At 41.0% G+C, this 27,944-nt stretch overlaps 1 protein-coding gene across 1 annotated transcript in view; it reads right to left on the bottom strand.

Moving 5' to 3' along the window:
- The window catches only part of PDE11A (phosphodiesterase 11A), a 228,917-nt gene that overhangs the window by 114,715 nt on the left and 86,258 nt on the right, over positions 1 to 27,944 (bottom strand). The window contains exon 3 of the mRNA XM_030580141.1: positions 2,353 to 2,442. Coding sequence (XP_030436001.1) covers positions 2,353 to 2,442 — 90 coding nt within the window. The remainder of the gene's footprint in view (positions 1 to 2,352; positions 2,443 to 27,944) is intronic.

Genomic DNA, 27,944 nt, shown 5'->3' with positions numbered 1-27,944 from the left:
AGCCCAAATTTAAATGTACAGCTTAACCATGAGTTGAAAATATTTTTAAATGTAGTTTTCTTTTCTATTTTAAATATAATGGGCCAAATTCTTTTTAGTATAAAGTAGCCCAGGGTGTTGGAACAATTTTTACAGTGGGGTGCTATGATGCACTGAACCAAACGGTAAACCCTATATATAATGGAAACCACTTCAAGCCAAGAGGTGCGGCAGCACCCCCAGAACGCCTAGTTCCAGCACCTATGAAGTCGCTTAAGTTATAGTAGAGATGAATTTGGCCCATTGTTTTGTGCCACTTTAATGCAGCACTTGCTGCCATTAATATATATTAAAAAAATTAGTAGTCTGAGCCATGCTAATAAGAAAACTAGGTCCAAATGGGGAAAATACATTACAATCTAAACCATATAAGCTTCTCTATGTTGGCTTATTCAGGGTTTGCTGTACTGCCAAACCAAATTAAGGTCTATATTTACAAGACAACTTAATTACTTCAGCTTAATTGAATCTCATCTAAAAAAAATGATAAAGCAGTTCAAACTGACAACCAGGATGATATCAAAATGAGCTTGTTTGAATGTCCATGTACATTTTATCAAGCAACTTCCACAAAACTTTTCTTCAGATAATACATACAGCCACAACTGGGATGACAGGACCCAAATGTGAGCCAACTTGAAATGGATATAATAAGCAATGTCTCAAGGAAAGTAAACTAGGCACGAAAACATAATCTACCAAGAAGTTTTAAAACAATAACTCATGAATGTGTAAAATAGCAACTGTGTAAACCAACATTCCATTGTTTTGTGCTCATCCTGCAACTCTACAGTGTCACTGAATGCAGGTCACCATAGAGCAGCCAAATGGCAATGGATTTTGTTAATACTGACTTAAGGTTGAAATAGTGATCAAGAAAGGGAAGGATCTATCTCTCCAGGGCAATTCCCTAAGCTGCTCAATCCCCAGAAATTGGCATATTTTAATGAAGAGTGAGTGTGAAGCGTTTTGGGGAGGGAAGGAGGTATTTAAGAGCCATGAAAAATCACTGTAATATTTTCCTGTTTAAAACTACCCATCTGGCTAAGACATTAAAATGAGGCTTCCTCCAGAGTCCATTATCAACACTTTAAGGGTTTCCCTTCAGAGTGATCTGATGATTTCAGATGTTTTATTTTGTTTAATTCTTTGTGCCACAACTTCATCAGAAATGTCAGCATGCTTCTATAAAAAGGAAACTTCACCACCAGTGTTTAGTTTCAAGAGAAAATAAGGTTTAATGACAGAGGATTTGGCTTCTATCAACTCAAGTCTCAAAATGAAAGATTGGATTTTTTACCACTAATAAAGTCCCACAGAGCAAAAGACAGCTCTTGGCAATTCCTCCTCAATCTCTCCTCCGTAAGTTTAGTTAGCTATTTGCAATTAATTCTTTAATGCTAAATCCCTGAGCAGCTTCAGTCACCATATTGTTAAAAAAAACTTCCACAAAAATGTCTCCTTCTCCTGCTCTCTCCCAAAATTGCAGTGGTTCATACTCAGATCTGTACAGGGGTAAAGACCTCATGACCTACAACCTAGAGCTCTAAACTATTGAAAAGGGGAGACTCCTAGCTTCCCAATGGGACATAAAGCAAAGGTGTCTGGTCCTGTTAGATACCAAGATACTTATGATTACATTGTTATATATACAAAAGCTAAGGTAACGTTTAAAGGTTTTAATACTTGTTTATTATAATTTCCCTCTCCTTACAGATTATGACTAGTTGGACACATAGGGTGAAATCTTGTCCCCATTGAACTCAATGAAAATATTGAACACAAGGAGTTTAGCTTCGCAGGAGAGAGTTAAAAAAAAAACCAATTAAAAAAAACTCTCTAGAACATTTCCATGATCTTATTTCTAAATATATGTGGTATGTACAGAATGCATAATGGTGTGGCTTTAAGGTTGTGATTGTACTTCTTTGGGGTACCCTGTATAACTCACTCTTGTAGACAAATGAAATATTACAAATCCAGGATGTTTGAGGATCTGGAATTTTTAAAAGATCTGAATCTGTGGAAATATAACTCATTCTATTCTGCAGGATGGGTTCTAAACACACCTATCTTAGCACGATAAACTTGAAATTGTCATCAGGAAACAAACATTTAACATCAAAAGCAAATTTATCTACCACCATCTAAGCCTGTAGCCTCAAGGACATTCACCATCCACTTAAAAGGTTCTCTCTAGATTATTTTGAAATAAAACATAACTGGTTCCTTAAAACCATCTGTTCTGGAATTTGAAGGAAAGAGGGATGTGACAGTATTTGATAGCTGTCCAATGTGCTGCCTTCTACTTACTCTGCTTCTGTCATATTCCTTCCTTGAAGCAGCAAATAACTGGGCGTTAGATATGGCAATTCCACAAAATGGGAGGTACATCTGCATCACCTGTTTCAAAGAGAAATTTTAGGTATTTAGCATGTGTCTGAGGACACTTGGCAACTCTCAGGAAGTGCTCTGCACCCTTAAAGTCTTCTATTATATAACTAAAAACAAAGCAAATTATCTGTGAATGGTCCCTAGAGATTAGAGGGAAAGAACTATTCCAAACATTAGCCCCCAAACCAAATCAGACTCAAAAGTATTTGGATTTATGGATTCAGCTGGTGAGGATCATTGCTATTATTCTGATACATTCATTGCAGGATTCTCAGCAAGTGCGGAAATCTGTCTTCAGGTGGAGACTGTATTAAAATCTTGAATGTTCTGGAGTTTCCCCAAGTCAAAATCCATTAGAGCTGAGGGCACTCCAACCTGTACCAGGACTAACCCCTTGGGTCTGAAAGTGATGCTGAAGGAGAGGAAGAAGGCAATCAGATGACTAGAGGGATATTGGAAGAGATCAGGGCTAGACAGAAAAAAATCTATCATCGGTCTATCTTGACATCCTTGGAAGGAATAATTGATGAGATTAATACAAAAATAAACATCACTGATGACAATAGTTTGGTTTTCTACATCCAATCAGACTTACATGTGAATGGCATTATATGTACTTTGTTTACAAAACAAAGCACAAATAAAAATAACACTCTCTTGGAAAGCAAGGTTAAAATCTTGGAGGCCTAGGTGAGCTCCCATAATGCATTAGTAATAGGTACCCTAGCACAGATGGAAGCCTCAGGTCCAGTGATATTTACAGAACTGTTGCTGCTTAACCTGGTTGGTATTATGCCAAGAACAACCTTTTGTGCGGTTGTTGAATGAGCAAAGTGAGGCATAACACTTAACTCAATGGAATTTCTTTGTTTGTCTGTAAAGACCATATCTGATCAATTCCAAAATTTCAGGAAACTTCCTAGAAATCAATGGGATGAACCTTACTGATTTGATTGATACTTCCCTTACCATTGTGTTGGTTCCACCCTGTCCATTTACTTGGTGTCATGTACTTCTATACCAGATACAGACTAGTCACAGTACTTGCTTATACACATCAGATGTGTTCATCATAAGATCCTTTAATGCTCTGCCAGGGATGCTGAGGTTCGTTTAAATAAGGTATTTTATACAATGCCACCAAGTGGCTGAACAACATAGTACATTTTAGCATTCCATTACGCTTGGCCTTTGTACAAAGATGAGAATTCTGAGAGTATCTCCTGAAAACATAGAGTTGCTTTGGTGTGTAGCAGCTATGAAACTGTGATGTCTTTGTTTTCTTTTTCACCTTTAAATTAATCATTTTGTTCTCATAGTTACTGCAGCCTGCAACAGAGGAGACATACACACAACACACTGTTCTCTCTCAAAGACTCTACTTTTGTTCTTTCTTATAGTGTTTCTCCTTAAACTAAAATGATGCATTTTAGACAGAAGCTATGTTTGCTCTTTAGAGCAATTGTTGCCTTCCCATTGACAATCTTCAAATGTGTCAATTTTAGCATTCTTTTCTACATTAAAAAAATCCAAATTGGTAAGTTTGAATGCTTATGATCAGTGGGAAAGACCATCCAAAATGAAAAGTAAAAGTAAAAACACAACTGTAATGCATGAAAGTGCCAAAGAGACCAAAGGAAGTGGGTATGAAGGGGCATGCCCTCACACTGACACAGAGGCTTTTTATGCCTGAACAGAGGAGCGCTTGAAAAGGAAAACCTGCCACAGAAGGAGTGGTGAACTGGAAGAAGTCAGCCGTGCCTCAGGTAGCAGAGACAGGCTCTACAATCGGGAGACAGCAACAAGTCTCACTGCTCCAGAAGCTGCATGACCCAGCCTCTGAGCAGTATGCCCCACAGGAAAGGGCTGGAAGTAGACCCTTCTCTTTATTTTCCCACAGATGCCCCTCTGCCATAAGGGAAGAAAGCGGAGAGAGGACTTCTCTTTTGTTTGCTCCAAGAACCCATTAGGTGTTTGCCAGAGTGGGGAGAGACAGGCTATATAAGGACCTGAAGCGGGGTCTGGAGGGAGCTTAAAGGGACGACTCCTCCCCACCAGAGGGAAAAGAATGAGACTTTCAATTTTTATTATCACTGCACTGGAAGCATTTTACATCTCTCTGTCTAGTTTTTGTTTAAAAAAAAAAAAAAGAAAACTTGGTTACTAGTGATGCATCACTGAACACCATAGTCAGGGAAGGGATCTGGATAGAAAAAAATTGCCTGCAAGAAAAATTCTGACCTGATGCATTCATGAGATTTGACAACTTTTAACCTATTACAAGATAACTTTTAGAACCAGTTTGGAACCTAGTCCTGCACCCATTAGAGTCAGGAGCAAAACTTCTATTCTAGACCAAGGTATTCAGACACCAGGGTGATGGGAGTTGTATAAGAAGACACATCATGTATTTTCAAGCATAACAAAAATGGTTGATAAGCACAAATTACTATCTGGTGAGATGGACAACCACTCAGCAGGCCTTATTTTCCATGGCTGTGCACCTTGTGTATAATCATTTGCACCTGTGAAAAGTTGGTATGTAAAATGCTACTAGCTCAGAAAAATGGTCTTTTACACCCACTTTGCACATCTATAGATGACTACACAAGATGCAGTGCAATGGTATTGAAAACTTTATAATAAAGAATAAAATGAGTGAATAAAAGTTCACAATTAAGCAATAGAATTCTATATCATATGGAGAAGAACCACCAGTGATTTAAAGCAACTATGCCACTTTTAAATAGAGTGTTTGGCAAAACAAAAATCAGTTCCCACTCCTATTTTGTCTTTTCTGAGCCATATAGCTACTGCTGCTTAAACAAACTCTGGCAAAACTGTAATACAGTAATTGACACATCACTAGTGGTTATTGACATTTTAACAAGGCTCTTCTATTGCAAAATCATAGAGTGGAGTAGAACAAAGTTATCACATTTTGGCTTCAAATAAATTAAATATGCAATCACAACTGCAATATCAAAACACCTGTTTTCTGATGCACTCTGTGACCCTTTAACAGATAGGTAACATTCAGAAGAACCCCATTACAGAAGCTAGACACTATGACAATCGGCTCTATACAAATATACAATGGTGTGCTGATTGCCCTTATACATTTTAGTCAATTATTGTGAAGACTTGATAGTATACCAGATCCTTCAGTAGTTTTACTCCCAAAAGAGAATGTAAGTGAATAGTTGAAGAAATGTCACCATGAATTTGAGTGAGTAATAAAAGATCCTCTGGCACATCAACGTAAAAGAATATTGCATCGTGCTTCGCCAGAATCTATTTAATTGTAAAGCATTCTAGTTACTAAAAAAGGTTTTTCCTTAAATATAAGTGTCTTTGTTTATAATAAACCGCACTAAACACTTCAGTGATGTCACAATCCACTGTTTTTGACATCTGAATTCTCCAGCATGAAGTGGTGATCCAATAACAAAATATTGAATTATAGCATAACTAAACAAACAAGGCAGGAAGAGCAGACTGAACAGAAAGGAAAAGTCTTATCCTTGGTCATAGATATGTTGTCAAAAGCAGCAATGATGGGAAAGAACACAGAGAAAAATGACAAGTTCATTTTAATTTGCCTCAGTGTGACACAGGAATGTTTTAAGAAGGAGCTGTTTTCCTGTACTCTCTCTGCTGTTCCTTCTGCATTACAAAACAGGCTGAGGGAACTCAACTGTCGCAATCTGGGTCTGTGAATGTTTTACCAAACACTAAGGTTTTATTGCACAAGAAACTCTATCAGCTCATATCTGACATTAAAACTCTTAAAGGAGTTGCTGCTAACAAGTCCAAAGCTTGAGTAAGGAAAATATATTCTGTCTGTGCTTAAAGGTGCAATAAGTGGGGAGGCATAGCTATGGCCTATAGTCATGCCAATGGACTGACCATCAGTGTGAAATCCATGGGGAAAATGCAGCTTATTATATAAACCATTCCGCAACAGATCAAGTTACGCATCCTTGCTACATCCAATTATCAATCCAAGGCACAATCAGCAAGCATTTTTTCAATTTGAAGAAGTACTAGCAACATGAAAGGTAATTCCTTCTGGGGGTAATTTCTTACCCTATCTAATTTGCACCAAATGACTAGGAAACCCACTACAAATGGTTGAACTGTACACATTGTTCAGAAAACAAATAAATATACTACTAAAAAAATCCAATGAGATACGTTTACAAAATGTACTTTGTTCATTTATTTTTGCAACTGAAGCTTGGTTTTAATGATTTATAATGGTACAGCATAGTGGCATCAGTAAATGCATGATTGCATTATTTTTACAAAATATGCTATCTTAGTAATAAGCTGATCTAGCTAATCTGCTGAGAGGTGGAGCTAGAAAGCTTGTCTCTTTCACCAACAAGAGTTGGTCGAATAACGGATACTACCTCACTCACCTTGTCTCTTTAATACCCTGGGACCAGCACGGCTACACCACCACTATAAATTTGGTTTTTACTCATCCTGATTCAAAAAGCAGACTCAGCGATACCATTTAAACACTTCCTATATTCTTAAAAATAGGTGGAATATATAAATGTTTTATTAAATTCAAGAATCTACAGACCAAAATCAATTGCAATATGGTTAAGTGTGAACACTCACCCAAATCACATTACATTCTGGCATCTGTACAGTGTCTGGCAATTCTTATATCCATGTCTCTGATCAAATCAAAGCATAACAGCAATTTGCACTTCACAGAAACATTTGCCAAAACCAGAGATTTTTCCAAGCTAATTAAAGATTTGAACCCTTATATTCTGTGGACATTCTGTGAACTCTAAATCCATACACGTACCTCTCCTGACATCAATGAGAGCTGTACAGATCAAGAGCAGTACATGGCTTGATTATTCCATTGCCTATGAGGTTTTTAAAATTCATGTTGTTATTTATACAGTGCTATAAAAGTACATGGTGCTTCAGAGACAAGGAAAAGACAATACAATCTGAAATTTGGCAGCTTGTAGGGACTGTAAACAGCCTGCATGAGGCCAGCGAGAATTTCACCATAATAGGCCAAGTATTGGTCAGCCTCATGTGATTGCCCCCACACAAGGGGACTAGATAGTCTCTTCACCAGCCAGATCCCCACAGCATTCTGTAGTAGAAAACAACTCCTGTAAAAAGTTGAAAGATCAGATACTTATGCTGGACCCCATCCCCATGAACCCTGCTGCTGGAAGACTGCTGGAGGTGGAATAGGGGGCAGTGCCATAGCACAGAGATCCCTGGTCTGCCTATGTAATGCAAGGGCTGTTACAGCCCCTGCACAACCTAGAATCAGCAGGGCACAAATGTGCCTTAAAGTCACAGCCTGCCCCTGGCCTGGACTTTCTGTGGTGCCCCTCCAGGTGGTAAAGAACAGAATCTGAACCTGCATCTTTTCTTACACATACTCAAGTCTTGAAATAGGAGCGACTAAAAAAAAATCCTGGTGAGGTCTGATTTATAACAATGAAGTTGTTTTTTATATAATTAGAACTATACTCATCTTCTCTTCCTATTTCAGTTCTCTCTTTAACCTGTTTCTGACCTCAGTCACTTTTATGTTAAGTATTACTCAGATCTGACATCACCAAAGCAGATGCTTGAAAAATCTAGATGAGCCATATGGTGCATTCTTTTGTCATATAAACACACACACTCACAAAACATGGATTTAGTAAACCTATTTTAGCTAAACTTTATCAGACATATTTAATACTTAAATATTTCCTTGTGTTTAGCACTTAGTGTGAGGGAGGGGACAATAATCTGCATGTGACCTTCCAAAGGGAGCCTCATAATAAACTTTGTTTCAGATAAATCTGAAATATGAAAATATGTCTATTGCACTCTCCCAGGCCAAAACACACTTGTGGAAGTGTTGAGAGAACAGGGGAAAACCACTCACCTCTATTAATACTTAGTTGCCAAATCCTGTAGTCTATTCAAGCAAAATTCCTACTAATGTCAATGGAAATGTTGCACGACTTGAATCTCTAATAATTTTATTTAAATGAATCTGGCCCATCAATTCCTTTAGGTTGCTAGACAATAATTCAAAATGAAACATAAAATCAGGATGTCTCATGAGGTAGAGGATACAAAGGGACAACAGTGCTCACTTAAAAATAAATTTGGGGAAGAAAAGTTGTGAAGAGTAGAAATGAAGAAGGCCAGACTGAGAGGGCTGTCAAGGATGGAACAGGTGTGACATCCTAGGGCCCATCACAGGAAAGACATAATTACAGCCCAAGCTAAAATTGAAAGTGGTGTCAGTCAGCATGAGGTTCAATGTACCATTAAAGGCTTATAAAACAGGGTGAAATGAAAGCCTGCTCACTTTATAGTCAGCCTATGAAAAACTGCAGAGTTGGCTTAATATGAGCATAGCTGATCAAGCCAGTGAGCAGATGTATTTCTGATGTATTTCTGCAGTCTGAACTAATTCCAAGCTCTGGAGAAACCCTGCAGGAAGTCCTGCTGAAAGTGAACTATATTAATCAAGTAATAAAGGTATATGTTGCTTTTCTGAGGTCATCGCAAGAAAAGGGTCATCATATGCACAACCATTAGTGTAAGCACATAAATACAGACTAGTGTTGCCGCCTATTATAAAGGTAGCCTGACACTTCTCACTCTCTGATGATGATCTTTTTCAGTTGCTCATAACTTTGCCAATCACTAACTGTTTGGATTGAAATTTCCCATGCAGATGTCTGTCTGAGGCTAATTTTTTTTTTTGGAGGGGGCGGGGAATTTCATCCAAAATGGTTAAGTCATTTCCAAATTAAGTATAAGTTGTTTTACCTATGGGAGAAAATTCTGACAACCTTTATAATAAATCCTATTTATAACAACCCTAGCTCTTCATTAAAAGGTTACAGTCAAATGTGACATGAAGGTTCTTAATCGGACTCACAACCTTCAGACAAGTCTTTTGAAAAAATATGAACATGAAGGATACAAGAACATTCTCATAACCATAATCTCCATCCATCAGAGAGAGAAAACTGGTACGACCCACAAGACACCCTGCACCCTTTCTGCATCCTAACCACCTACCCTGAGCCTGCCCTGAGCCCCCTCCCGCACTCTGCACCCCTCCCTGCACCCCAACCCTCTGCCCTGAGCCCCCTCTCACACTCTGCACCTCATCCTGCACCCCAAACCCCTGCCCTGAGCCCCTTCCTGCACATCGCATGCCCTTCCACACTCTGCACTCCCTCCCGCACTCCAACCCCTTGCCCCAGCCCTACATTCATGGCCCTGCATGCAATTTCCCCATCCAGATGTGGCCCTCTGACCAAAAAGTTTGCCCACCCCTGGTCTACACTGAGATCATGTTGATATAACTTTCTGTTCAGATTCTTCTCATGTAAGTTTCAAAAGACACCTTGTGCTTTATAAAGAGAGAATTATTGTTTGACCAGGAATCTGGCGTCTTTATTTAACAGAGAGACAAGAGGGGTGAGGTAATATTTTTTATTGGACCAACTTCTGTTGGTGAAAGAGACAAGCTTTTGCGCTTACACAGAACTCTTCTTCAGGTCTGGGAAAGGTACTCAGAGTGTCACAGCTAAATACAAAGTGGAGCAGATTGTTTCTAGGGAATTATTAGTGACATAGCTCATCTGGAACAGACGGCATGTCGGGCCACGCCTATGAGGTGCTGAGAGCCTTCTGCAAGGTGCTAAACACCCTCAACTCCAACTGAAGTAAATGGCATTAAAGTCTTCACTTCCAGCTCAAATTGCTAAAGGAACAGTGCAAGCTTGTTGTAATAATTAAGCAACCCAGGATTCTTGGGTAGATCTTTACCTTGTGTAAATTGGTGTAGCTCTATCGACTAACACACTTTTTGTAGCATTGACCCAGTGTGGATTTTGCTGCATTTTTCTTCTCCTTTCTTTCTCATGACAAAACAATTCTGAGTAGGAGCAGATGCTGTCATATGCAAGCAAGAATTCCTATTCAGGAGGTGATTAAAGTAAAATCCAGGGGATTTAGAAAGCACCAAAGTCCTTTGACATTTCCTTGATGCTACTTCTTGCCAATCAAAGTAGTCCAGGTGCTTCTTCTGCAGTAGCTAACCTCACCAACAAACAGAAGAATATTTAGGAAATTTATTGAGGGGTTATCTTATGGAGTTTCTTTTTACATACATAGGTATAACCCAGGTAAAGGACCACCTGGTTCATAATTTACATTTCACCATTTTTTCTATTAATCTTTTACAGTCTTATCTGTCTCTACTGACATTATTGACCATTTAAGTATTTTATTGTGTAATCATGTGCCCCTCTGGTAAAATATAATCATATGTTGTATCTTTTGGAAATATATTCCTGTCATTTTGTTGGCTTGCCTATGGACACTGTGAAACTTGCCATTGGTGTTCTACACTTGTCTGTTTTGAGCTCAGAGGTATTTAGTATTAATGTGACAAATGTCACTGTCACAGTATGTCATTGCACTTCATGCTGTTGGCACTTGGGTCTATGCTTCATTCATTTCCCCAGAGAAAGCTGTCTCTATTCTCCTTTCCATTTTTTAGGATGACAAATCAATGGTAGGACTTCAGTCTTTTGGCAATTCAGTATAGTTAGGAAAACTTCTCATAGCAGTTCCTAAATATTGCAGTTTTGCCCATGTATTTATTATAATTTTGATTGTTCCACTTCTTGTCCATAAATCAAAAGTACATACTCTAGGGCAGGAGTTCTCAAACTGGGGGTTGGGACACCTCAGGGGGTCTCAAGATCATTTCATGGGGGGTCGCAAGCTGTCAGCCTCCACTCCAAGCCCCACTTTGCCTCCAGCATTTATGATGGTGTTAAATATATTAATAAATGTTTTTCACTTATAAATACTCAGAGGCTTTGTATGTGAAAGGGGTCACCAGTACAAAAGTCTGAGAACCACTGCTCTAGGGCTATTACTTGACTAAATTTTAACCAAGAGACTAATTAATATAGTCAAAACACCATTTAACGTGCAGCATCATAACATACTGCTAATATTTCTTGTATACAACAACACCAACTTACATTCTAGTTGGCCAGACTATGCAATTGGAAACAACTCACAATAACAGGGACACGAAAACAAGTATGCACAACTTTAGTGAAGCCCAACATGGGTAAGTGTTGGAGAAACAGAGAAAGGGTATTTTGTAATTTAAACTGGAAAAGCATATTGTGAGGCTTCTTACATTAACGTTAAAGCTATGTGGAACATATGTGAAAGAATACAATCCTTGGGACATGTCATTCAATTCCAAAATGCAAAAAGGGCAAGAGCATCTCTGCTGGATAGGTGAATATCCTTAAAGCAATAAACTAGTATTTGCTTGTCCACAAGAATAGTAGCCACAAAATCTATCTATTTTAGGTTGAAACAGGGAAAGGAGAAGACTAACCTGGGTCAACACAATTTTTTACACAAAAGAAAAACAGAAGAAAATGGCGTTTATCGTTTCTTTGGTTAAATAAGTCTTTGAAAGACATAATCTATTTCCATTTACCAGACAACCATTATAAAAAATGAGAATGGTTCATCAATTAGTCAATATCAAAAGACAGCGAATTAACAATACAACATATTCTATAAGTTATAGTACATTACTTCCATATTTACTCACTTTGAGCATAGTCTTGGTCAAAGGGACAGCAGCATGAAGGAATATGAGCCAAATGTTGCTCACAGTGTAAATCTGGAATGCCTCCACTGATTTTTTAGTCTGAATTTACATGAGTGTGACTTAGAGAAGAATATAACTTTTGTAACAATCTAGCTTTAGTTTTATCTTTAATGTAGAAAGTTGGTTGATTGCTTTAAGGACCTTTTCAACAGCTTTGGCCTTATCAGTATGACTTTTGTGGAATTGATATTAAAATGTATTGAATCTCTGCACCAAATACCATTCAGAAGAATCTGGGCATAAATATTTACAATACTTCTGTAAAACCCTGCAGTTTGGACAGACAGACATTGTAGTTTGACATTTCCTGCCTCTCAAATGTCTCTGTACTATGCCTGACATGGCTCTCAAATCTTCAGCATGCCACTAATATTAAATATTCTAGCCTGTCACCAGGACATGGTCATTCAAATAGCAAAAAAAAAAATTGTATAAAACCTAATGCGCTGCCCAGAATCTTAAGTAGGCCTCAGTAGAAAGGAAATTTATGTTTTCTTTTGATCAGATACAAAACCACTTCCTTGGAGAAAACTGTTGGTACTAATTCAGACAGTTGCTACATGTTTCCATTTCCACTTTACAGCAACATCAAAAGGGAATTCTGAAGCTAATGGGAATGGAAAGAGTTCAGCACCTGCAGAATTGGGTCCTCAGAAAGGAAAACTTAAATCCAGGCTTGAGTACTGAGCACAAGCTAACCTGAAAATGTGACTCGTATTGCATATTAAAGACACAATGCACAGTTAACTTAGGCCTTTAATTGTTGGTTAAAAACACTTTGTATCTTAACTCTTTCTGTATTCTGTCTAGACCTAAGAAAGAAAGGATTTCTTTTTGAAAATGCTGTCCCTAAAAAAATGTATTTATCAGGTAAACATTCCACTGCTGGTATATATAACCATACAGCTGCTGTGGAAGATGCATGTGTACACAAAGGTTCCTTATAGGGGTGTTCTAACGCTGCGGTTCTCAAACTTCATTGCATCGCAACCCCCTTCTGACAAGAAAAATTACTAAATGACCTTAGGAGGGGGGACTGAAGCCTGAGCCTTCCTGAGCTCACCACCCTGCATGGGGGCCAAAGTCAAAGCCCCACCGCCCAGAGCAGGGGGTCAAAGCCAAAGCCCACGGGCTTCAACCCCAGGCAGGGGGCCTGTAACTTGAGCCCCACCACTGAGGGCTGAACCCCTCAGACATCAGCTTTGGCCCTGGGCAGTGGGGCTCAGACTTTGGCCCCAGCAAGTCTAATGCCAAGCCTGGTGACCCCATTAAAATAGGGTCCCGACCCACAGTTCAAGAACCACTCTGATAGTTTGAGAACCGCTGATCTAATGAACACCGTAGTTCCAAGTGTATTAGGCCATGGGGATAAAAGGAGCTGCTGCTGGGATTCTCCAAACATAGGAAGAAATGTGGTGGCTTCTGTTCATGAAGTCTAAAACTGCTGCCACTGCTGGATCCAAATGGTGGAGTGGCTGGTCCTTCTACCCACTGAAACGCCTGCCTCCCATCCTCTGGGAGTGAAGAAAGCTTCTTATGAAGAGGCTCTCCCACCCCTAGTCTGATGAGATTTGGTGCTAGAAACCCCTGGGAGCAGGAGAAAACTTTTTTTGTGAGCCAACCCTGACTTCTTTATGAAGGGGGAAGGTGTTTAACCACTCCAGCCCAAGGACTGCTGTTCACTTCTCCACCCAGCAGGAGTAGAGATAAACAGGGCCAGCTCTAGGCACCAGCAAACCAAGCACGTGCTTGGGGTGGCACAATTCCAGGGGCGGCATTCCGGGAGTGGTTTTTTTTTTGTTTGTTTGTTTTGCTTCGGCAGTTGTGCTCTCGGAGATTGTTTGTTTGTTTTTTTGCTTGAGGCGGCAAAAAACCTGGAGCTGGCCCTGGGAATAAAGAATTGTTGTCTGGACCCTAGAAAGGGACAATGTCTGTAGTGGGAGGGCTGGGATGCTGTTCTGCTGGGTAGCCTATCAACACTATATGTCTGTGCAATAGGTCAGAGGGTAATTGCCATGAGCTGAGAGGTGGCACTTCTTTGAAGTAGTGCTGATGCCAGGGAAGTTTAGGCTGAGGGAGAATAGCAGATGGGAGCTTGGGACTTCTTACCAGTCACAGTATTACCCCAATACACACCCAGACACAGAGCCTAGCCCATCCTGCAGTGAATAACTCCCAAGGAAAGGGAACTGAAAATCAGCTTGAGTGCTCCTCAACAAAATTAGCACTGCCATTAAGCCATTTATGAGTGTGGCCAACGTCTCCTGCTTTATTTTAATTTTTTTTTAAAGGACTGATTACATTTTTTTAAATTATTTATAAAATATCAATAAATGCACATTGGCACCTCGTGGTTGCCTCTTGTAGCCTTGGGGATTGCTCAAAAGACCACTGAAATCAGTGGGAGTCTTTTCATTTATTTCAACAGGCTTTGCATCAGGCCACTAACATGGTGGAACTGCTTAGTCTTACATTTGATTTCTCAAGAAATTCTGATGTGTCCCCATTGATATAACTTGACAGGGTGGTTGTCAATAACTTGGCTCAAAAAAAGTAAAAGTGAAGGAAGGCTACAGTACACTTTTGAAACTCTAAATCTAAAAATGCCACAGGCAATTAAAACGGTTTTACATTTGGTTTGGTTAAAAACAAATTTTGTATATCAACTTTCATCCCAAGTCACTTTTTCATGGTTAAAAGAGCTTCCTTAGATTGTAATTAATCATGCAAATACCTTCTAAATGTCCCATCATCACAGAGGCATTACTGGTTCGAGTACCATGATAACATTAACAATTTTCAAAAGTCTTCGTTATTGCATAATGGTGATAAATAATCATTTCTATGGAGTAAAAATCTTAATTTAAAAAGCCTTTTTCAGTATTGGTGTAAATTCACACTGTATTTCTCTAAGTTCTCAAAGAACTCTCCCATTGTGGAGTTTTGCCTGAGTTAGGAGTTCAGAAGCAGCAGCCCTTGATAACATTTAACACAGCTCTTTTTCTCTCCTTTCTCAGAAACTGGCTATGATGTGGGTTTTACAACACCTTCTGATGAAGCTCTTTGTCTCCCTTTCTTTCTTCAGGGTAATTTTGTGAACAGCATGGGGGAAAAACAGCTCCAAACAAATGGCTGGGTGAACTCTCCGTGAGAACAGCATTGTAAGCAATATTATGAGTTACAAACTTGGAGATATACAAATAGTGAACTGTCGCACTGCAAATTTTAAGGGATGTTAATCTTTTATATCTAGTAAATACACTGCATTCTTCATTTTAATACTGCATATCATACTGGACTATATTTTGGACCTCAAATTAAGTCATACATGCATCCTGTTAGCCACACAATGTTCCTGGCAGGGCCACTTGGTGTGGGGGAGACGGCAGAGGCAGTTTACCTTGATAGGCCCCCAAACCGAGTGGCATTGTGATGGGGTTGCTTCACCACTTGCCCCACCCCTCCATGATGACAGAGGGGCAGTTGAACCAAATTTGAGTAACCCCATGTGCCAGGTTGCCAGGCCTGGAACAGGGAGTTGGGCCCAGCCCAGAGGGACAGGAGCAACTGCTGGGAGGTGAACAGGGGAGGCTCTATGTATTTTGCCGCCCCAAGCACGGCAGTCAGGCAACTTTCGGTGGCTTGCCTGCGAGAGGTCTGCTGGTAACACGGATTCAGCAGCATGCCTATGGGAGGTCCGCCGGTCCCGCGCCTTCAGCGTACCTACCGCCGAATTGCCGCCCAAACCACGGGACCGGCAGACCTCCCGTAGGCATGCTGCCGAAGGCAGCCTGACTGCTGCTCTCACAGTGACCGGCAGGCCACCCCCTGTGGCTTGCCGATTCAGGCACGTGCTTGGTGCGCTGGTGCCTAGAGCCGCCCCTAGAGGTGAATGTGGGGCAGGCTTGCTCTTCAACCATCCACCACACAGTGGGTCCCTTCAGTGGTAATTTTGAAAGGGTGGGGAGCACCAGTTTCAGATTTTTCCCTGGGCACCCCCAAACCTCTCTATGGCACTGGTTTTTGGTATAAAAAAAAACCAAACCCTTACACGGAGAATTAGTTGCATAAACAAGGTCATTCTTATCCATTATATGTAGTTTGCCTCAATTAATCAGTGGCATTTTTTGCTCCCTCTGAGGGAGGGAGCAAGTTACTTTTTGTGAAACAGCTTGCTCCCCTCTGTGCACCCAGCCAGCTACTCGGTGTTACTAGATTTGCCCATTACCTTGGGGTATGCTCATTTATTAGGGTTACTCTTCTGGAGTGGGTGTGGTTCTGTAATTCTATCAACGTACTGCTTGTTCACTAGTGTTCTTATACACAGCTCTACTTCTCCCTTTTGCAAGTTCCCTCCCAATGGAGCTATTCTGCAGGACCTACGTTTCCCAGGGCTGGGTTCCTCCAGCCGCAGAATCAGATGAGCGTGCACACACACATTAATAGAGCACATCTGAGCAGACCAGGCCAATTAGCTGGCCACTTGTATGTCCCTGGATTCAACAGGATGGGATGAACACCTCCAAGCTGCCACCTTCAGATGCCACAGGTTCAGCATGTCCCTTATCCCCACTTTCACGTTACAGTTGTTCTGGTAGTAACCCACTTGATAAGCAAACCCCGCAGGATTTTTGGCCACTACAGGGATCTTTAGCTTAGGTAAGTGGAGTGTTGCTGCAGAGCGAATGGGGAAGCCAAAAACACAAAAGAGAAGGACAGAGAGGGAGGGAAGCAACCAGCTTAACCTTAAAAGTTATTTATTGCCAGGTAATAACTATACAAGGAGAACCAACCAAACAAAACAGTTACAATATTAAATCTAGCTTAAATCTGATATAAAAGTGAGGTTTGGAAAACTATAACTGATCACACAAGTCAGGGTTAGAAAGCTATACCGGGGGAGAGGGGGGGCTGGGGAGAGAGTGTGAGAGTGTTGGGTTCTCACCACTCCATGAAGCTTGAACCGATCAGCGTTCCCAGGTGGTGGCAGTAGCTAAGGGTCCAGAGTGCTGGAGGCAGGCAGAGCTCCCAGCACAATCAGTCAGGAGAAGATGAAGTCCCAATGGAACTGATGCAGATTTTGGATCCAGGCATCAGAGCACTTACTTAAGCATGGGTAGGGGTTTTTGTAGGGAAAGAACAATGGTTCAAGGGAGAACACTAGATTTGTTTATAGGTAAACTGATGGCTCAAGGGAATATACCAAAGTTGTTTTGTTCAGGCTAGGCAATAGGAGCTGATCATTCCTGGCTATGGGCGGTGTTCCTGCCAGGGAGCTCACAATGCAATTAGGCAGCTTCAGTATTCTGGATATCAGTAAAGGATTTATTACTGGAATTGGTCTGATAATTACTGAGCTGGGTGTGTGCAGGCATGGGTTCATTAACCTCTGGAGCAGAGATCCCCCATCATGCAGTGCTTCCCTGCTTTTCTGGTCCCAGAGTTCAGTGTGGTTCTTGCCTTGGAATCTCTGTTCTCCATTCTGTATGCTAATTGAGCTGCCTTCCTGTCCCATCCTTGATGCCAATGAGGTTAGGGGCATTTCCCATTTTCAAAATGGAAGAACTCTCTTTTCCAGGCAAGAACATAAGATCCTTTTTTTACTAAAATTGGCAAAACACTACTTATTCTCACCTGGGTAACACAAACCACACTGTTTTGGCTTAGTAGCTGAATCTGTTCACTTGTGCAAATACAGATGACATGTTTTGTTTTCAAGTAACACAAAGTATGATTATATTTTAAACTGTAAAATAAGTGGATGCTTTCAGGTTTAGTTTCCTAGCCTGTCAGCTGGAACTCTTGAGTATATAAATAATAATGCAAAAAGGAATGACGCAATACTATTTAAATCTTTCAAAGTTTGATATGAACAGTTTTATTTATGCATCTACAATGTTACCTCACTGCAATCATGTACTAAGTAAAAAGCAAAATTATATTATGGGTTGGGTTAATTCTCATTGAAGCTGGTAGGTGAAACTGTTGTCCTTCATTCAGGATAAATGTAAGAAACAATAAACTTCTTTATGGAACCAAAGAGCTGAAACAATAGAAGCCCCCAAATCACAGGCACATATTGCTGCCCAAAATAAAGGCACAGGCAAGACTGATCAAAAACTGAACCCTATGGGCACATGGGTTATGATGGATATTTGGTGGAGGTCTCAGAGAGAAGCAGCAGCAAGCGAGGACACAGCCACAGAGCTAACAGAAAAAGCTAACAGAGCTTTTGAGCTAAATGCTGGCTGTGCGGTGCACTGGTCAGGAAGCAGGCATGAACAGGACAGCTAGAGAATGCTATGTGAATTCCCCTCTCCCAGCCCCTCCATTGTATTTCCCCTGCTCTCTATCCCTGATACAGCTCCAATTGGCCATTAAAGTTGCAGTGCAGTCATCTTTTTAATCTCCTGGCCTCTGTGTATGAAATGCTTCTTAAATGCAGAAGCTATATTAATGCAACATTAGTTACACAATATAGATAAATATTATGTAGGATGTGCAGGACTGGCTTTAGGCCGATTCCCCAGAATCGGGCCCTGCAGCTTAGGCGTCTTTTTAATTTTTTGATTATTTTTTTTTTACTCACCTGGCGGTGGTCCGGGTCTTTGGCAGCATTTCGGTGGCGGGGAATCTGTGGAAGACCTGGAGCAAGGGAAATGCCGCCGAAGACCCGGACCGCCACCAGGTATTCGAATCAGGCCCCACAGATCCTAAAGCCGGCCCTGAGGATGTGTATTAAAGAATCTGACTAGAGTGTACAAAACTACATGTCTTTGGATTACAGTATGAAAAGGACTGTCTCTACCTTAATGTTGTAAGGAAGACAACTATATTATATAGACCTATTAGTCATGCATGTACATAACATGAAGAGGGAAATAAAGAGGGGAAATAAATACAGGAAAAGCCCAGGGGCTTCCATGTTTCTTGATTAAAGATTTTGTTCTGTATAATCTCTAACATCTGAACAAATTTCACTCATTTGGCTCCCACAGGTTACTGTCAGGAGCACAAAACTTATTGCAGAAAGCAACTGGAAACATGCTAAATAGAATAATCTGTTTGATTCAGAATGATTTTCCTATTGAGCCATGTTTTTTGGATCCCAAAAATAAAATTAGATATCATTAAACCTAGTGCCTTTAGCTTTAGCTTATTTTGCTGCAATCTAAAATATATAAAGAGAAACCAAAGCAAAATCAATTTATATCTAACTTTAGCAAATGCTTTTCATTTCATTAGATTTGTTAGGAGCACCGAGCAATGAAATCATGAATCAGGCCAATGCAGTCAGAGCAGCTACCTTGATGTTTTTATATAAATTTGATTTAGAAGCCCAATGGGGTGTATTCACCTGACCACTAGAAAAATATAGTTAGAGTATTACAGGCTTTTATCTGGAACACGGTTGTGCCAGACTAAACTTGTCTTTTGTGGGAAAAGATATTTACTGTGTGTAAAGTCTTTGGGCCAGGTCTTCAGTGAGTTAAAATTAGCACAGCTGCACTGACTGTACCTCAGATATTCATTGACTTCAGTGAAGCCAGACCATACATCTGCTGAGACCACAACCACCTGATTTAAGGCAAAATCTTTAGTCCAAAATAGTTATATTTTAAGACCACAATCAGAGCTATTATTTTCCTTATACACAGAATGAGGAAATAAATATTAGTGGTTAGGATATATGATGAAGGAGTCAGTAATTGTGGTTTCTGTTCCCAGCTCTGCTGCTAACTTGCTTTGTGACCATGGTCAAGTCACTTAACCCTCCTGTACATTAATTTCCTTATCTGTAAAATAGGGTTAATAATATGTATCAACCTAACAGGGTTGCTGCAAGCCATTATTTCTAAAAAGCTCTGAGATCTCCAGATGACAACTACTATATAACTGAAATGTACTGTTACTTTTAGAACAGCACAAAGTACAAGTAAAAAATTGTCACCATTTCTTCTACATTGTTCACTAGAAAATACAGACTTTCCTCGTTACCATGTCTCTGAAGGAACCTTTAACTTCCTTGTTTACAAAATTGTCTGACATTTAAGAACACTAAGTTCTCACTGTCATCAGCAGAAAATTTTCCTTTCCTCTTCTAGTTTCTGTACATTCACAAATGTCCGGCTCATGTTGGGCAAATATTACTAGTTTAGTTTTAGTTATACCTCTGGATTTGTACTGTATCTCTTTAGAAAAAAATCATGTCAGAGTTCTTCATTGTTCAAGCAAACAAAGTGCAACACCGCTTTCCTTCTCTAGATCTCTCTTAGGAGCATTAGAATTATGTACAAAGTCATGAGTCCATTTGGAAGCAAATATGTATGCGATCACAAACTTTATTGTCAGATAATAGTCTGCAACTAGACTGCATGCATGCAACGTTAGGAAATTAAAATAATGACATTCATTCCAAAACTTACTGAAATAAGTTTCTTGTTCAGATCATGACTCTAGGCCAGTGTTCCTAAAACTTTACACCCTGCTGCAAATATATCAGCATGTTTTATGTGATGACTGTTGCCTGTGCCTCCTACTATAACAAGTCAAGTCACTTTTTACTAGAGAATACACTAGAGATGAGCAACTAATTAATCAAGGAATATTTGTTTGGGGTACTAAACCAATTCCCTTCAGTTGTGTTCACTTTCTGTGAATATTCTAGCAAGCAAGTTTACCAGCAAAGAAGTACCATGGAAACAGTGAATTTTAAGTAACTATTGGAGAACATCCAGGGGAAAGTAAAATTTGAATGTGTAAATGAGTATTTGCTCCAAAAACCTGACTCACTGAGTCACAGTTATCAGGGAACAAACCTATTACATACTCTGTATGTCAGATGTAAACATCTCCTATGTTGAGTACCAAATATTCACAATAAACAGCTCTCTAACACAGTGGTGTCCAAAGTGGGGTGCGCGCACCCCAGAGGGTGCACGGGGGGAGTCTGAGCGGTGTTTTTCTTTCTTTCTTCCTTTTTTTTTAAATTTGCTTTGGCAAAAATGGTAGAGCTGGCACGGCAGCGGGTGCATGCTCAAAATTTTTTTACTGATGGGGTGCGTTATCAAAGAAGTTTGGAGACCACTGTTCTAACAAACTACAGACCAAGAAGTGACTGTGGAAATTATGTGGTGAATAATTTTGAACAATGAATGCATTCAAAACCACAACACATCCAGACAATTATCAGGAGGGTGGAGGAAGAGCCAGGATAAACTAATGTATGTTGCTGTGGGGAAGAAAAGGAAGGAATTAACATCTGGATCTACAAAGGGATTTAGTCATTGCAGCGCCTTACTTTTAGGCACCTAGAAAATCACAGGAACATGCTGCAATGCACAAAGCCTGAGTTAAGAACCGTAGCTCCCTATACAATAAACAGGGAGGGAGAGACACCTAAAAATGTGATCCACAAAAGCCCGCACACTAGCCATGGAAGGACCTAAACTAGTGATTGGAGAGGCTGATGAGGGGTGTGTGCCAAGTTCCTCCCCCTCATGGAGTCTGGTGCCTAAATCCAGGCTACTGGGAGGTATCTACTGTGACATTATCTGATTAAAATATGGCCATATATATCATAATTGCAACCACTGTTCTATATTTGCAACAAATCTATCATATTTGCAACAAATGTGGCATGTAAGATTCTATGGAAAAGTTATGATTTGCTGGAAGAGAATCTCTTATGAAAAAGTTATAGCATTTAAGAGCCCTGATCCATGGGAGTTTTTCTATAGCTTCAACGCCTCTGGGTCATCCCTTAATAAAGAAGAATTCAGCTTTTATCTAGAAATTTTAAACCAACCAATAGAATTCTACAGTTGGGATGATGAAATTCTATACTATTTTTGAACAAGTAATATCACAGTGCTGGGATAACTGCACCTCTGATCCTTTTATGGCCTCGTTGACAGAATCCCTCATATGCCTCAGGCCTCTAGCAGTCACATTTATTGGGGCTGAGTCTCATGACTAAATCTACAGTCTGGAGCAGAAGAGACTGCAATTCACTGTGATTATCGCAGCGGGTCTGAGTTCAGTTCAGCGCCTGCCGTGCTGTACTCTCAGGGGCAAGGACAGGGTTAACCAGTGACTTCTCAGCCTTCTTAAAGCAAAGTATTATTTATTCAAAACAAAACCATTAGAGAGAGAACCTCTTAAAAACAATAAACCACTTATACACATGCCTAAGTGACAGCACGTCACCAGTCTTCCACATGGAGATCCTGGCAGGTTGCAAAGTACCTCAGGCCCTCTTTGCAGGGCCTGTCCCTCTGTGTCACAGCCTCATTTCAGTAAGTTCTTAGTTTGTGTGTATGTGTGACCTCTCCCGCAGTGTCACAATGGTCCCTCTAAACAGTCTTAATTTCTTTGTTTGCTAGGCTTCTCTAACCAGGTCAAACCAGCAGGTGCAATCTTCCCCTGGGAGGTGGGGGTGGAGGATTGTAACATGTCATGGGAATTACATCAACTACACCTCCTCCCCAGTTATTTTTAGTTCCTGCAGGAAACCCTGTAACTCCACCACAAGGAGCTGAGTACAATCTCTAGCTCACAAAGATATATAAAATAAGTATCAAGATGATCCAATGGTCTTTGGATATTCCATGTGTTTGCGGTATTGGTCACAAGTCATTTCTATGGAAGCTTGTTGTTTTAACCCCTCTATAAATGAATTTATAGAATTTATCCATAAGGAATATAATTGCAGTGTAGAGGGGGAAAATTTCTCTGTGGGTAAGCTTTGCCAGCGGACGTGTAGTAGTTATAGGACTGGTCATGAAAGTGTTGACCAGCATGCTCTCTCTGCCAGAGAAAAGATGGTGGGTGACAACAATAGCTAAGAGGCATGGGGGGCAGGGGGAATAAAAAGCTGGGGCTATGCATTAGAAATAGAATTAATCTAGTGCGTCACTTTAAAAAAAAAATACACTGTCAGTGTTACCTATACAGTGAATAGTTTCAATCAAATCTAAGTCAGAAAGACTTGCAGGAGGTTATCAAAAATCAAAATTAGATTTTATATCAAAACTATCACCTTTTTATTTAGTTATTTCAATCTTGAGAGCACTTAGACAACCTAGTTAAAAAGACTAGTATCTCTCTGTGGTAGATTAAGCAATCACTGAATGGCAGCAATCTGCCTCGCGCTCTCTATCTTGCTCCCTGTCAAATATGCTTTTTTTTTTTTTTAATTTAACCTAAGGCAGAAAGTGTTCTCATCTTTACAACAAACATAAAACAAATTTGGAGCTCTGCAGAAAGGAATAGTGCTCTGTTAATCAAAGCTGTCAGCTTCCTATAAAAAGAAAGTAAGAGATGGCTTCATGAAGTCTCATAAGCATGAATGTAAGATCTTATTTATTTTAACCTCTGTCTGAAAAAACAAAAACTGCTGCAGCTGCCTTGGGCTGGGTTCATAAACAGTCAGACTAATACAAAATAGCAGAAATAAAGTGTATTAATACTCTGCTGTAGCATACTGAATACAAAAATAATCTTGTCCAATGTTTTTTGGTAGTATTTGCACTGAGCATAAACACTAACAATGAAAAGAAGAAAACTGGGAGACAGGTAATAAAATAAATTGTGTCCAGTACCATATGTAATTTTCCATGCATGCTAGCCTGACCACCCAACCTTTCATAGATTCAAAAAGAATAAAACCTCCTCCCAATACTTAATCTAATGGACATTATCATCGCTGAGTTACAGTAATTACACAGCTATTGTGTAAAAACAGATTTTTACCATTCACTTCACTGGGATTAGGATTTCATCCATAAAATTTTTAAAGGAACATGGATGCAAAAAGCAATCAAACATTTTCCAGGTTAAACTTCCTTTTCCCAGCATACTTTAGGATTTGCAGCACCTTTATTGTGCTGTTATTTGACTGACACTTAGGAGGCACCTACCATCCTGCTTTGTCTGCATCATAAATGCCTTGACCCAATGTGACAGAATGAACTCCCCCATATTCACACCTTACACACCCTTGTAATAATCTTTGTACAAAATATGCCTTTTGAGGTATCATTTGACAACTAACCCACTGGTCAATAATATCATGGAGAAATGTTTGTATCAGTGTTTTATATGTAAAGTAACGAATTCCCTCTGTACCATGATGGTAATTTGCGTTCAAACCCAGGTAGCCCTGATTTAGGCAGGAGTGGATAAACAGGTCTGTCTTAAAGAAAAGAATGTGTGTTTACCTCAATTTACATATAAGTATTAAAGGGTCCTTGAGACAGCATAAGGGAGACAAGGCAAATCTCCATTTCAGCATAAACAGGGGAGAAGAGAGAGCATGGGGCACCTTCACCCCCACATTCTACATGGTCTTTATTGTTTAAATAAACTTTGTTTTTGAGAAGTAATCCTCGGAGGGATCCACTTCAAAGGGGGGCTGGACTATAAAAATAAGGGGCAAAGCCACTTAGTCTCTCTTTGCTTTTTCACCTAAGAAGACAAAGGAACCAAGCATGGGTGGAGGGTATAAGAGGTTTGGGGAGGCAAAACCTCCCCAAACAAGGCAAAAAATACGTGAAGGTGGCGCACCTCCCCTTGGAGCGTACCTGCCTGCTGCATTTGGAGCACCGCCACTTGAAACTCCAGAGAAGGGGGCAGCCACCAGCACCCAGACCGTGCCCCCCCCCAAGCTCTACCTCTCCACCCCCCGAGGTCCACTGTGCCCATTACTCGCACCTCTACACCTCCGCCTCCAAGGCCCCCACTGCTCGGAAAGGAGGAACGAGTGGCAGACAGGGGAGAACTTGGGGAAGGGGGTGGAGCAGGGGGCAAGGCCACAGTCTGGGTGCTGGTGGCCCCCCTATGCTTATAGGGAGTTTCTGGTACTTGCGCCTAGCCTCCCCAAATGCAAGAGTAACGTGCCACTTATGGAATCAGCCCTTTGAACAGGGGTGGGCAAACTTTTTGGCTTGAGAGCACATCTGGGTGGGGAAATTGCATGCAGGGCTATAAATGCAGGGCTGGGGCAGGGGGTTGGGGTGCAGGAGGGGGTGCAGAGTGTGGGAAGGGGCTCAGGGCAGGGGGTTGGGGTGCAGGAGGGGGTGCAGAGTGTGGGAAGGGGCTCAGGGCAGGGAGTTGGGGTGCAGGAGGGGGTGCAGAGTGCAGGTGGGGGCTCAGCGCAGAGGGTTGGGGTGCAGGAGGGGTTTGGCCCCACTCTACCTTCAGCAGCTCCAGGCTGGCAGTGGCATGCAGAGGGGCTAAGGCAGGTTCCCTGCCTTCATTGGCCCTGCGCCACTTCTGGCAGCAGCCGGCACCACGTCCCTGGGAGCGGGGCGGGACAGAGGACTCTGTGCACTGCCCTCGCATGCAGGTACCTCCCCCAAAACTCCTATTGGCCGTGGTTCCCTGTTCCCAGCCAATGGGAGCTGCGGGGGGCAGTGCCTGCAGGCGAGGGCAGCATGCGAAGCCCTCTGCCTTCCTCCCCTAAGGGCCACAGGGATGTGGTGCAGGCCACTTCCGGGAGTGCCATGGGGCTGGCAATCCCATGGGCTGGATCCAAAGCCCTGACAGGCCAAATCCAGCTTGCGGGCTGTAGTTTGCCCACCCCTGCCTTTGAACTTTGGGGACAGATCCTGATTTGACAATTTGGTCACCTATTTCGCTAGAAACATGTGGTAAGGATTTTACCTTGAACCTAGTCTAGTTTGGTTAAGTCTCAGCTATTAGGAAGTGTGTTTTTATCTTCTTTTTCTCTTACAACATTTCTAACTTTAATAACTTAGATTTTAAGTAAGTACAACTACATCTTTGTAGTTAAATAAGCTTGTTTTATTCTTAATCAAAACTAATCCAGAGGCGTGTTTCAAACTGAATTGTTTGGTAACTCCCTTTAAAGTAGAGGGCTGTTGGATATTGACTCCTTACAGGGGCAATGGATCTCTAATATCGGGACTGTCCAAGAGAGGGCTGGTCAGCGCAGTATACAGATACAGACTGGAAACGTACTGGAGGGACCCCGCAAGTGGTAACCGAGGCTGGTGGAAGCCGGAGTGTGACTGGAGTGCAGCTGACAGGCTGCAACTACACACAAACAGCGCGCAGGTCACACCCTGAGTGGCTGTGAGGGGCCCAGGTTGGGAGCCAAAATAGCAAAGCACTGTGAGGAACCCAAGGTCCCTCACTCATCTGAATTGCATCCCAGAATCTGATACCCAGGTTCCCCCTTGATGTGTCACTAATCAGGATTACTGTCCTCCTCTGTTGGCTCCCTTTATGCTTTGATTCAGAGATGGGGCTGCTTCCCTTGTTACTGACTTTTCTGAGGCACCCCTGTCTGTGTTGTCCAGGGAAGCATTTGTTGCTGCTCTTCCTGCATAGCCCTTGATTCCTCACTGTTTAGCTTTCCTTCACTTTCCAGCTCTGTCTTGCCTGTGGTTTCATCTTGCTATATCCCTCTTGTGGGTTATTCCCTCCACTGTGGCTTGGCTCCCTTTGTCTCTTTCAGTTATTTCAAATGCCATTCAAACCTTTAATTTTTTCCTCCAAGAACAAAAATCAACTTGCACTTAATAGTTATGTAGCCCTACATCTTTTCAGTCAGTAATGAGAGCTATGTACCTACGTGAGGTGCAAGGTGACTTCCAATTACCACAACATGGGCACCAGATATCCCAAAACATTCTGGAGAATTCCTTAGGACAGCAGTCTGGTAGGAGGAGAGAGACTGGGAAGCAGAATATATGACACTGAGTAAGGAACAGCTTCATATGATCATTTCAGGAACCTAGTAAGAGAGCTGAGGATGGGTGTTCCTTCCACCACTAAGCAGCAAAAAAGAAGGTAACAACAGAGTAAATTCTCAACTATGTCCAACTCTGACACAGTGCAACCGGGGACCATTATGACCCTGGTTAGTGTTCCCTGATCCTGACCCTGGTGCAACACTCATTTATATACTGGCGAGACCATACTTTATTCCTCACCAGTGTGTAGCGGACCTCTGCTGCACCAGACCCTCCTGCGTCCCACTCACAACTCTCCACACCAATGCAAAGTGGATTTAGCAGACTGGAGAATGGGGCTCTACTGCCCCAGACCAACTGATGGTGCAGTGAGGAGGGGTTTGGATTCAGTGTAACAGCTTCTGGCATGATGATGTGTCTGACAAATATTCTCCACTTAAGCAGAAGGGCTACAAGCCTACTGCAGGATTTCTTAGGAGGGCTTTAAACTAAGTAAAAAAGGGAATTTCACTCTGCTGTGTAGATCTGATGTGTATTCCCAACATACAAAATAAGATAGTAGGATAGAGCAGCTGAGAGCTAATATTTTCTCCGGATTCATCTTTTAAGTGTACATAAATACATGCATTATCAATATAAGTATTTATATGGCTCCCTAACAACCGAGCACCATTCACATACCACTTCTGGGGCAGAACTTGACAGCTGTTATGCACCAGTAATATAACACTATTTATTTTTTCATGGTAAAGTGAAAATTAACATATCCCAATGAAATTGCTGAAGGAGGATGTTTGTTAGTTCATACTTTAATAGCACTTTCTACCTTCAACAGTCAGTTTTTAGTTGTTTTTTTTCAGTCCTCAGTAACTAATTTGGAAAAAGGAAGAAGAAAAGAACAAAGAAGAAAAATTAAACTACAACATTTTATACAAAAATAAGACCAGTAAGAGACACCAGAAGGAGGACACAAATAGAACCTACTTGTACAGAAAGGGAGCAATACAACACGGAAAGCTAAAAAAAAATTCCCTTAATATTACAGAAAATAAAGAATAAAATAGAAAAGTTTA

The sequence above is a fragment of the Gopherus evgoodei genome, chromosome 11 (assembly GCF_007399415.2).
Source record: "Gopherus evgoodei ecotype Sinaloan lineage chromosome 11, rGopEvg1_v1.p, whole genome shotgun sequence".
NCBI classification, from domain to species: Eukaryota; Metazoa; Chordata; order Testudines; family Testudinidae; genus Gopherus; species Gopherus evgoodei.
The sequence above is the reverse complement of the archived record's forward strand: the minus strand, read 5'-3'. Positions and strand labels throughout refer to the sequence as shown.